Source organism: Caenorhabditis remanei, chromosome V (assembly GCF_010183535.1).
Source record: "Caenorhabditis remanei strain PX506 chromosome V, whole genome shotgun sequence".
NCBI lineage: Eukaryota > Metazoa > Nematoda > Chromadorea > Rhabditida > Rhabditidae > Caenorhabditis > Caenorhabditis remanei.
Window position 1 is genome coordinate 7961269 of NC_071332.1, and position 12401 is coordinate 7973669.

At 36.0% G+C, this 12401-nt stretch overlaps 4 protein-coding genes across 4 annotated transcripts; 3 read left to right on the forward strand and 1 right to left on the reverse strand.

The window, feature by feature from the left end:
- Nucleotides 1-357: 357 nt before the first annotated feature.
- Nucleotides 358-1606, forward strand: GCK72_018065 (uncharacterized protein; the record flags this gene model as incomplete). The annotated part of the gene is made up of 7 exons (XM_003114329.2): nucleotides 358-417; nucleotides 460-623; nucleotides 668-833; nucleotides 898-964; nucleotides 1016-1307; nucleotides 1352-1426; nucleotides 1471-1606. The coding sequence occupies 7 exons, from the start codon at nucleotides 358-360 to the stop codon at nucleotides 1604-1606; spliced, it is 960 nt and encodes a 319-aa protein (XP_003114377.2).
- Nucleotides 1607-2596: 990 nt separating this feature from the next.
- Nucleotides 2597-3772, forward strand: GCK72_018066 (uncharacterized protein; the record flags this gene model as incomplete). Its single annotated transcript, XM_003114342.2, has 5 exons — nucleotides 2597-2662; nucleotides 2727-2890; nucleotides 2938-3170; nucleotides 3218-3584; nucleotides 3631-3772. 5 exons carry the CDS (start codon nucleotides 2597-2599, stop codon nucleotides 3770-3772), a joined length of 972 nt encoding a protein of 323 aa, XP_003114390.2.
- Nucleotides 3773-4173: 401 nt separating this feature from the next.
- Nucleotides 4174-5262, forward strand: GCK72_018067 (uncharacterized protein; the record flags this gene model as incomplete). Its single annotated transcript, XM_053732376.1, has 3 exons — nucleotides 4174-4848; nucleotides 4897-5120; nucleotides 5166-5262. The coding sequence occupies 3 exons, from the start codon at nucleotides 4174-4176 to the stop codon at nucleotides 5260-5262; spliced, it is 996 nt and encodes a 331-aa protein (XP_053581289.1).
- Nucleotides 5263-5342: 80 nt separating this feature from the next.
- Nucleotides 5343-9006, reverse strand: GCK72_018068 (uncharacterized protein; the record flags this gene model as incomplete). Its single annotated transcript, XM_053732377.1, has 7 exons — nucleotides 5343-5593; nucleotides 5644-5807; nucleotides 5959-6220; nucleotides 6265-6388; nucleotides 6436-6583; nucleotides 6635-6714; nucleotides 8683-9006. 7 exons carry the CDS (start codon nucleotides 9004-9006, stop codon nucleotides 5343-5345), a joined length of 1353 nt encoding a protein of 450 aa, XP_053581290.1.
- Nucleotides 9007-12401: the final 3395 nt, after the last annotated feature.

Consider the following 12401-nt stretch of genomic DNA (forward strand, 5'->3'; position numbering starts at 1 on the left):
CTAGCGCCGACAATTGATGGTTGCTATATAGATTCTGAAAATTACTTTTTGACTTTACTAAATATCATTTCTTTTTTGTGCTTCTTTTTTCTTTCCAGTTTTTTGTGCTGAACTTTATTACCATATAATTTCTAAAACCGAACAGCTCCATGCATGTGACAGGATTTCTGACTAGAGCTTTTCCGAATTCTAAACTAAAATTTTTCCGATTTACATTTCAATGTTTGATCAAATGAAACACTTTTCCTTAATGCTATAGACATGCGTAATTGTTAGTAATCGGGAAGGCGGAGCGTAATACTTCGTAAATATTTTTAAAGGAAAATATTTATTCTGTATGAATATCATCTGTCTACTATGAGTTCCCAAACATTGTTTGATCCTTTGAATTGGGCAGCTTCTTTATTGATGACTATGGTTTGTGATAATCAAAAAGGTTCATTAATGTTATATTTTCAGAACGGAATATTCGGAATAGTTTGCAATGGCATTATAGTTCACAGTTTCGTTTCATCACCTCTAGAAAGAACCTCGTTCAATCTGATATGCGCATATCGGGCGGTCTTGAACTGTGTTATTCTTTCATGGGGATTTATTGGAACCTTTGTTCCACTCGCTATCTTGTGAGTAATTGAATGGAAATCCCAGTTATGATGATATTTTTCAGCGGTGATACTCTCTTCCCTCCAGTCTATCATTTGATTGTTATCACTTGTGTGAACAGTCTTTATGTCGGGTTACAGTACTGCGGATTCCTGGTTGCTATCAATAGGTTCTGTGCAATGTACTTTCCTATAATGTATTCTACTCTGTTCAGTCTCAAGTTGACAATTGTGAGTTCTTAAGATGATCCCAGTTGTTACAAAATTCGATTAGTTTTTATCCCTTCTGTTTCAGGTATTCACATTTGCCATTTTCTGTTATAGAATTTCCAGAATAGTAGTGGAACTTCTTCAATCTATTCGTATGTTTGACAATTGTTTGATAATATTTCATTTCGATTTTCTTTTTTCAGCGAAGGAATGTTTCTCGGTATACTCTTCCGTTGATCTCAATTGGTCCCCATATTTAAATCCAGAATGTCGTGAGAAATACGCGAATGTTGTGGATGCAACAGCTATACTTTTGGTTGTTTTAATTTTACTCAATATTGCAACTTTTGTGAAAATATACTTGTTTTACAAGTCAACAGAACTAGGTTCCCGGGATATAAAAGAGAAAATGAAGAGGAACAAAATAATGTTCACACAAACTATTCTCCAGGATTTGACTTATTTGATTGATATGCTTTTCACTTTCAAACTCGGGTAAATCTCTTTTGAAGATCTTCGTTAAATAAGTAACGTTTCAGTGGCATATTCACGTCCCGAGTATGGACATTTATAAGTGGCAGTTTCATTTGGGAAAGTGTACATTCTTTTGATGGGTAAGGCTAAAACTAGATTTCTGAAATAATGTTTCTGGCTTTAGTTTGATCATGATAATGTTCAACGAAAGGCTAACCTTCCTGAAGAGAAGTTTCTTTTCATCAACAGCCAACCCTTCAGCTGCCATTCAAATGACAAAAACAGTTCCAAGTCGGAGCTACCCTGCTCCAATCGACTAATCTTTTTTACCTTGTATATTTCCATTTTTAAATTTTCTTTGTCTTTCCAATAAAATTGTCATTTCGAACTAAACCGTGTGTACTTCTTGAAATCAGAATTGTATTCTAGTATCACACATCGCCAAATCGTCCACTATAATTACGGGTAAAGAACAATTTGAAAGTTTATTTTTCACGAGCCACGTTTTTTGAAAAACACATATGCGAAAGCAAAAGTTGAAATTTTGATATTTTTTCGATATATAGTAAAATCTAGAAACTTGAAATTTTTGGGAAGATGCTTCAGGCGACATTTGATCATGTCTTTGGGAAGGTTGATCTGAATTTAGAAAAGGAAAGAAATGGGATGCGTCGTCAGGTATATGCATATAGAATCCAAACTTTCAGTAAATGGGTTTTCAAATCAGATAATTTTACCCGCTTCCAACTTGAGCTCTGCATTTTCCCTTCTTTCTGAAACTTCTTTCTGGATATTGCTCAAAAGTTTTTTTATTGAAATTCAATTTGACTCGTGGGTGAGACAACCACCATGTCACTTAAGTACATTCACCTGTTTCATATGTTTTCCTGACCACCATGGATATCAATCAAGACAACAAAGATGAAGGAAGTAAAAGTGAGAAAACTTGAAGTACGCCGTAAACTTCTTAACTAGGTGTTGGTTAACTATTTATTATGATTAATCTTTAAAACGGAGTGAGATTGATATTTTGTTTTGATAGACGCTTTCGAAATAAAGTTTAGTATTTTTGAATCTTAGATGAGTGTCTGGAATTCTACTCATGTTTCCGCTGTCGCATGGATTTGATTCCTCCCTAACCAACACAGCTCAAACTTTCTTTTGATCAAGAAATCATATGTCTGGTAAACTTCAGTCTTGAATAACAAAGCCTGGCATTAAATCCGGTACAACTTGCTTTGAAAAGGATACTCACGAGCAGTAGTACTTACTATAAGAACGAAAACACACGTCTCATTCCATTGGAAACGATGAGCACTACAGCTCCCAACTACACGGATATACTTAATTTATCAGCTGCTTTTATCATCCTTGTGGTAAGTGAATACCGGATTTCAAAAAAAAACTTTTAAAGTTCTGTCAATTGTTTCATCATTCCAGATCGGAATAATTGGTCTAGTTTCCAATTTTTTCATCATCTACATATTCATAAAATCAGCAGCCGAGAGAACATCTTTCAACATTATATGTGTTTCTCGGGCAGTCGTTAATATCATAATCATCGCATGGGCATTTCTAGGAACATTTCTTCCTATAACATTGATGTAAGTTCGTCTTAAACCCAAACCCAATATGATAGTTTTATTTTCAGTGGAGTCTCCCCATTCAGCCCAATCTACGAAACCTTAGTCATAGGAATAGCCAATTCATTGTATTCGGGATTTCAGGTGACTGGAATGTATATTGCTATAAATCGATTCTGTGCAATGTATTTCACAATGTACTATTCGAGATTTTTCGGTTTCAAAACCACTCTTTTCATCACATCTTTGCTGTTTTTATATAGACTTGTGAGAATAACAATGCAGTTCTTCCGTTACATACGTAAGTTTTCTTATCACTACTACAGTAATACTTTGAAAAGATTCCAGCCCGCGAATGCTGGCTGACATACACATCGATTGATCTGACATGGTTCCCAAACATGGATCCAAAATGTGAAGAGGATCATGATTATCAAATTGATGCTACTGCCATTTTTCTTGTTGCGATGGGGTTATTAAACGCTGCAACCTTTTCAAAAATCTACTTTTTCTACAAATCTACTGATTTGGATGTGAAAGAAAGAAGGAGAAAACAGAAGAAGAACCAAGCTTTGTTCATTCAAACAATGATTCAAGATGCTGTAATATTGATTGATATGGTATTCACTTACAAGCTGAGTCTATTGAGTAATAAGAGAACTTGGTCATTCTTCTGTGGTACAGTCATATGGCAATGCGTTCATTCCTTTGATGGGTTGGTTTCCATTCATTCTATTTCTATTTTCAATTAAAAATTTCAGAGTGATCATGGTTTTGTTCAATGAGCGACTCACATTTATCAAGAAAACATTATTCACCCCGTCATCAGACAGCCCTTCAGTTGTTCTTCCTGGAAAAACAAATTCGGTGACGCCTTCTATGTATCCATCTCGTGTTGAATAAGTTCAACTGGTTGTACTTTATTATGTTTCTTCCTTCTCAGCATTTGTATGTAATAATTTTGTTATTTTGATGTTGTATTTTGAAGTTTTGAGAATAAATATTTTTGACTAAAGTTCCTCTGAAACAACCTGTCCGAGCTATCTTGTGTTCTGTACTGTTTCCTCTTGTCTGCCACGTCATTAGTCCAATCCAACCGGTTTCTCATTTGAAAGATGTGAAACCCTTACTCGTTACCGTCATGTCATAGGGTTCTGTTATTTTTGAAACTTTCTATACATCCGCATTGATCCGCTCTAATCCCTCATAACAAAACGGAGGCCGTATTTGGTTTGAATCGCTCCACCGATTCTTTTAAACATTCAATTGTTCGAGTGATCGACAGTCAGTTTGTTTGAAAAATTATGAAGCGTTCGTCGCTGATTCTTCTATCTATTCTTGCATTCCAATCAGTTCAATGCTTCCGACAACATGCTCCTCCTCACCCACCAATCCGTCGGAATTCAGATTCTTCTGATGATTCATCAATGAGTTCAGAGGGTGACTCTTTTGAGGATGACGTTATGCAGAAGAAGAATCAGAATCAAAGAAAACGTATCGACCCAGACAGTATGATTCAGTTGCAACAGAAACAAGAAGAAGAGCGTGTACAGGGACAGACAATCTTCGAGGAGAAGAGAGATAAGTTCTTCGACCGCCCATCTTCAGAAGAGATGGAAGCTTATGAGGAAAAGGTGAAACGTCAGAAGAACAATCGTGTCATTGAAGATCAACTTGTGATGGAAGAGCCAATGAAACCTGTCCGTGGACCAAAACCAATGAAGCCAAAGATGGATGACACAGATGAGAAACTATTCTTGGCTGCTCTCGGTCAAATATATCTGGAAAAATTGGACGATGGGTCTCGCGAAAATGATCGTTTCCCGGGACCACCAGGACCAATCGGACCAATGGGACCACCTCCACCACCACCACCAATGGACTACGATTATTTGTTTGTTCCAGTTGAAACTCCAGGAAAGGTGGAATCAAACAACAACGGAAACAACAATGTTCATGTGAATGTTAATCATGTTCAGGTAAGTAAACACATCGAATCCTTTAATCCTATCCAATTCCTCTTTCAGGTCAACTCGAATGTCCTCCACGTGCCAGAGAAAGACAAGAAGAAGAGCGACGAACATCACGAAGAAATGCCACCAATCATCCCATCGTATCACTATTCTGAGCCAGTCTCTACCTCTAAATACATGTATTTCAACTTCAACATGGTTGACTGTGCAATTCTTGCTGTTCTTGTGGCCGTCTTCTTGTTCGCTACCAAAAAAGCATACATGAAGTGTTTCCCAAAGTAATCTCATTTTGATAAAAACCCAATTAATCTTCCCATTTATAGGAAATCAGTTGCCCCACAATTGCCAACAACTCTTCCCCCGACCTACACTCCATCCTCAATTGTCGTTGAAACTGTCTCTAAGAAAACACCACAGTAAATATATAAAGTCATGACTTGAATTTTATGTTTATATACAGTAACTAACATTTTGGAATAAAGTGAATTGGTTATCAGATATTACTTTGTTTTCTTCATCTTTTCCTCCAAACAAGCAGGAACAACTTCTTGTTTTCCGAGATTTCTGATGATGAAATCAGCCCACCAAGTTGGAAGAAGTGATAAAGGAACGTATACAAAGATAGCGTCCCATCCACAGTAATAACGATGACGTGGATACTTGGCAGTCAACGCGTGATAGTAATTGTCAACGACATAGTGAATCTTGGTGGTGCTCATGGAGATGTATGTCTTGTTCCACATTTTGGCAACTAAAAAAATAATGGGTAAGCACAAGTCACAAAAGACATAGAGTACTAACAATAATTTTTGAAGTTCTCTCCATACTCTGCTCTAGTTTCATCATCAATTTGAGTCCACACGTGGTCCACTCTTTTGAGCATCGCTTGCTCATCAAGAAGAGGGGTTCGGAAGATTCCTGGTTCCACAATACTCACTTTCACGTCGAAGTTGTAAAGTTCTTGTCTGAAAAATAACTTTTATGTGATTATTGATGACTAGAAGTATCCTCAAGAAAGTTTGAAGAATAATTTATGCTTCAAAGTTTTATAAAATACTTTTCGAATGAAAGTCCATTAAGTTCAAAACAGAAACCAAACATCTCTTCCAAACCAACCTGATACAATCCATGTAAGCAGCCGCGCCAAACTTCGAGACCACGTAGGGACCAGCAGCTGGGGTGGAGAGTCTTCCATTCACAGATGTCACTGTCACAATTCTTCCTTTTGCTGCTTTCACAAGTTTCTTGAATGCCTGAGTGACACGAATGACTCCAAGGCAGTTCACGTTGAGTGCCAGTTGATAATCATTCATTCTGCACCAGTCATCTGGTCCGTAACAAGAAAAGATTCCAGCATTGTTGACGACTCCCCAGAGTTCTGAAAACAAAAACACAAGGTTGTAGGAGAAAGAAACAACTCACTGTGATTTCCCAAGTTGTTCTTGACATATTCTGCCGCCTTCTCTACTGATTCATCTTTACTAACGTCAAGTGGAATTGTGCGTAGACGTGGATTCGCAACTTCTGCTTCTAAACTTTTAGCTGCCTGAAACTGTTTTACTAGGATGAATCATGATGTTTCAAGATTAGAACCTCAGTGGTCAAGCATCCTGCAAAAACCATGAATCCATTCTTGGCACATTTCTTCGCAAGCTCTCTTCCGAATCCCGTATCACATCCAGTGATGAAAACCGCACGGTCATGAACTGATCCTCCTTCAGGTATCAATTCCAAAGTGTACCTGAAGTTTGACTTTTGTGTTTTGCTTCTTCTCGAAAGTATCCTCACTCACCTAACAATATTCCAGACAACGACTACTGCAAGGAAATAAAATACCCATGTGAAAAGGGTGCAGAGACAGCAAAGAACCATCTGAAATTATATGAAAAGTATAGTGAGAATCAAAATATGAAGTAAGAGAAGAAAAAAGAAGCAAAAGGGCGTGAGAGACAATTTCCCCCAGTGGTGAGACGGAATCGGAAATGAAATTGAAATCAAAATAGTCGAACATTCAACATTCAAGGTTATACTTCTCTTCTCTTTTTTCTTTTTTCCTCCAGTCGTCTGTCCAAAAAATAATTGAATAGCTTAAAGAATACCAGTTCCTCTTCAAAAAGTGTTGATTGTGGAGAAAGCTTTCTTATTTGGAGATAACGGAACAATAAACAATTTATTTTTGTACAGTTAAAACCAAAAAATGTTTGAGGAAAAAAAGCAATGCATCTAATCGCCGCTGATAATCATCTGGAAGTCGTTTGCAGGACACAATGTTTGTCTGAAATGAACAACTCATTTATAGAAAGATTTTGTTTGGTTCTCACAATCACCACGCAACATTTCTCTTCCCGTTATCAGTTGATCATTTGAGAGTGTGTTTCTCTAGCCTATACTCTGTTCATGATCAGAAAGACCATTACTTTTGAAGTTTATTCGCTTTACTAGAGTGTGACTTTCATCTTTGGTTTTTGTTGGTGGTTTTATTTAAATTTTTATTTGACTATAAACAGAAAAATATAGAAATGGAAAAGGTAATTTCAAATAAACTCAATGTAAACTGAAAAGCTTATATCAGGAAGAGTTCACTACAGAATAGTTTGCAAAAACTGATAGGAACCTGGTCTTGAGTTTATAGTGTTGATTTCAATAACCAGAAGACAGAGTTAGTAAGAATTTGCAAAACACAAGAGGAAAAATTATCACATTTGTGTCATCAAAGTCTGGATTCATTATTTTAACAATTGATAGAATATTAAAGCCTGTTGTTACACAATTTGTCCACGATCTTGTTATCAATGATCTTGTGGTTCTGGAATGAAACATTTTCCTTGTTTCCATGCAGGAGTACAAGTTTCTTTATTAGCTTCTAGTAAATGGCAGGACTGAGACAGTGTTGATGTGTTTCATACGCAAAAACATCTAGGTAAATATCGGTTTTTGTCGTAGTCTATGAAAAACTCGAAACATGTATCTCCAATCGTTTTGAAAATAACCACGTCTTGAATTTTCCGAATCAGGAAAACTTAAGACTGCACTGATTCCATGAGAACTTTTGTCAAACCTTGCCACATTTTGAAAATGTATTTGTATTTTCACTGTTATTCAAAAAAAATACGTTCATTAAAAGTTTATTAGAAAATAAATAATTAAAACATTTCATATATTTTATGCGATTGGGAAACTGAAATAGTTTTCTGGAATCTTTCTTCTTCATCTGATTGTTTCGGCTTCATTTATGTGGACTCCCACACATACTGAAAAACTTGAGTTAATTAAAGCAATGTCACATATCGTTTTGTTTGAAAGTCACTATCTGGAAGAGTGAGATTTTTCAATGAATTATATATTGTCTATACCCACATGACCATTACTCCCAAGAAATATTGGCATCATACCTCAATGACGTAACCAACTGAAAACGCCTTATAATATATGACAAGCAGTTTATGGCTCTGGTGTTTCTTGTGTTTTCACATTCAACTTGATCAACCATGGTAAGCCCTGGTTTGAAAAATTGTACTCATTGGTGTCAATATGATGCTTTCCAGTTTCGATGTTTCAGCCCAAGTTTTACATGACTGCATTATATATGGCCGATAGCATACGTTTTACATGTCATATACCTCTACTATCTCAAGACTTATAGTTAGGATTTTTGTAAACTTTTACACTAAAAGTTAATTTGCGAGGCTATACTCAGTTTCTGAAATTTTGAAGGCGAAATGCCATATTTTTCATAAAGAAAGGCATGTGGGTGTGAACGATGTGCTAATCCTCATGGAACCTTGTCAATCAAATCCCTTTTTTCACAGATATCTGCTCTTGACTTATCTTGGAACTAACTTCATCATCCTCTGGTGGTAAACACATATTGTAGTAACTGGTTAGCGTGATTTCGTTCCTTCTTTTCACTGAAATAAATCCGTAGAGCATTCCATTGTCATCCATGAGAGCAGATCCTGGCTCCCCTTCAAATGTTACACAAGATTGTCCACGATCTTGTGGTTTTGGAATGAAAAGTGTTCCTTCTTTCCATTCAGGAGTACGAGTTTCTTTGTTTACGCCTAATAAATGGCAAGGACTTGGTAAATATCGGTTTCTGTCATAGTCAATGAAAAACTCGAAACATGTATCTCCAATCGTTTTGAAAATAACCACATCTTGCATCTTTCGAATTAGGAAAACTTCTACCTGAAAGCAATTTTGAACAAAAAAAAAGTTTTTCTGGATTGCAGAACTAACCTCAATTGCCAGAGTGGAATCTAATAAGCTATAGAGAGTAACTCGTTGTCTTTCTTCGAAATGTGAGTGATCACCATTCTGATAAGTCACTGCGTATTCTTTCCGAACAGCAATAACACAATCATGTGTTGATTCATCAGGTTTCGTTGTGGTAAATATGACCTTCTCCAGTGTGTGTTTTTCGACAACGTTCGAATAATTATTCGAAAATTTATTCGAATAATTATTCGAACATTTTTCGAATACTGTTCGAATATTTTGTTCGAATACTTATTCGAATATGTTCGAATAATTATTCGAACTATTCGAATAATTGTTCGAACAGTATTCGAAGGCAATTTTATTCGAACAATTTTCGAATATCGTTTCTAATAAAATTTGAAAATTTTTACTGTTTTTCAAAAAGTATTGTCTCCCGACGGAAAATTTTCGCAAGAATTGCTAGTTTTGTGGATAAATTTCCCCACTCGTGGCAAAACTTCTTTTTTTTGTTTTTTTGTTTTTGACATTTTGGTACCAATCTGACAACCGGGGTTCGAACCCCACTCGTGGCAAAACCTTTTTGTTTTTTGTTTTTGACATTTTGGTACCAATCTGACAACCGGGGTTCGAACCCCACTCGTGGCAAAACCTTTTTGTTTTTTGTTTTTGACATTTTGGTACCAATCTGACAACCAGGGTTCGAACCCCACTCGTGGCAAAACCTTTTTGTTTTTTTGTTTTTGACATTTTGGTACCAATCTGACAACCAGGGTTCGATCCCCACTCATGCCAAAACTTTTTTCTTTTTTTGTTTTCGATTTTTAACTTTTGGTAACTATCTGATCACCACCCTCCGGTATCAAACCTTTTTTCATTTTATTTTTTGCTTTTTGGTACCAATCTGAAGCCATTTCAGAACCAAGAAAACATTTTTAAACCTGTTCTAGATTACAAGTGTCTCTTTTCAGAACGGTCTTTCTCCGAAAAGACAACTTTGGTCATCAGATTGGTACCAAAAACCAAAAAATAAAATGAAAAACAGCTTTGACACGAGTGGGGATCGAACCCTGGTTGTCAGATTGGTACCAAAATGTCAAAAACAAAAAACAAAAAAGTTTTGCCACGAGTGGGGTTCGAACCCCGGTTGTCAGATTGGTACCAAAATGTCAAAAACAAAAAACAAAAAAGTTTTGGCACGAGTGGGGATCGAACCCTGGTTGTCAGATTGGTACCAAAAAGTCAAAAGCATATCAAGTCATGTTTTCAGTTTATATGCTAGAAAGCCGCGGCCGGCCGAGGCTTTTTGAGATTTTTAAGAAAAAGCCGCGGCCGGCCGCGATTTTCAGCAGCCTTGGTTCGAACGAATATTCGAACGAATATTCGAATAGTCATTCGAATATTCGTTCGAAAATTCGTTCGAATAATTGTTCGATTAAAATTTCGAACAACTGTTCGAACGAATATTCGAAAAATTATTCGAATATCATTCGAATTTTTTTCGAAAATAGATATTTTCGAATAAGAAATTTCGAAAAACACACACTGACCTTCTCTTTGTTTTGAACTTGTTCACTTCTCATTCTGAAAATAGAACTAGAGATAACTTTCAATAGAAATCTAAAATTAGGTAGAAAACAATAGAATATTACAGTGAACAACAATAAGATGGACCTATTGTGAATTTTGCAATACTATTGTGAATTTTGAAATGATGAAGTGGTGATGCTACATTTATGAAATATTGTTATCTGTTAACTCACATGCTAAAGCCCAATTTGAGCAGTTACTGTATTAATATGAAAAATTTCAGAATACAGATCTCGAGAAGTTACGCGTTGATGCCCTACATACGTACTACAAATTGGATTTACGATCAATAATGTGATGCGACATTAGAATGCTAAAAATGAAAGTCAATAAATCGGCGAAACCGCGCAGTCGGTGGGATAATCATGAATTTGTTTGATAGTCATTGAGTTATATATATATGTGTGTATTGTTGTGTAAAAAATCGAAGCTTTGTGTTTGTCTGGAGACAGGAACTTTCAATACGAATATGGTAGAACTCACTGACCGTAGACTCAGACACAAATACACAAGCAGAGAAGTGTTTGTTCATACCAAAGATGTCTTCATTAGAGCACACTTGCCCTGCCTCAATAATTATAGGCCTCGTCCACGGTCAGGAGGAGGTCTTTATAAAAGATAACTTTCAGCATTATCTGAATACATTGAAATTACGGTGATAATGTGATGCGGTGCTAGAATGCTAGAAGTAAAAGTCAATAAATCTGCGAAACCGCGCTTTCAGCGGTGGATAAATGATCTGTTCATTCTACTATTCATTTTCAGATTTTCATAGACATAAGTACAATTTTAATTAATTATTTATTTCATTTATTTATTTATTTCTTCGAAGGATGTGAACCACTGAAAAGTGAAAATGAATTGGTTTTAGGGTTTACATGAAAGAGATGATTAATAAATAGGGAAAGAAATGATAGTCATTAAAGGATATTGTGAGTTATTGAATCAATAATCAATAAGGGATAAATTATTATTAAAAATATTTTCAGGAATGAGAATACTAAATTTGTTAATTAGAATTTAGGATAAATTATTACAAATGTTACAATAAACATGAAAATTAATATGGAACAGGAAATGTATGCACAAAGAAGAGCTTTACAGCGAAGTAAGTTGATGAGGGGCATTGCTGTCTCTGCACTTATTGTAAGTTGTTGATCTGAAAAACATAGAGATCCAAGTTTACTTTGAATGGCAAATCATGCATTTAGCCTAGGGAACCTGGCATGATACCGTGCTCTCCTCCTTTCAAATTGTGGTGATATTAATCTTGTAATCTCTAGCAATAGGGAAGCATTCATTTTCGACCCCAGATTTCAGTTTTCTTAAATCTCATTCTGTTCAGCAGTACACCGGAATGCAGAACATCTTGCACCAATGCTGAAGCTCAAAAAAGTTCAAAGTCAGATGATCTACCTGTTCTGATGAAGTGAGAGTAGAAAAACTGATTGAACGTTCACCTCGTTAGCTTCTGATGCACTTTAAAAAAACAAGTAAACATCTAGTGATTTCTTTTTTCTTTAGAAACCTTTTTCAGTCAGGAATCCCTACAGAATGAGATTTAAGAAAACTGAAATCTGGGGTCGAAAATGAATGCTTCTTATTGCTAGAGATTACAAGATTACTAGCACCACGATTTGAAAGGAGGAGAACACGGTATCATGCAAGGTTCCCTAGGCTAAATGCATATGAAAACTGATTTTCTCCAGGGATCGCAAAGTGTAGGCCAGGTGTAAAGCCAAAACACCAAT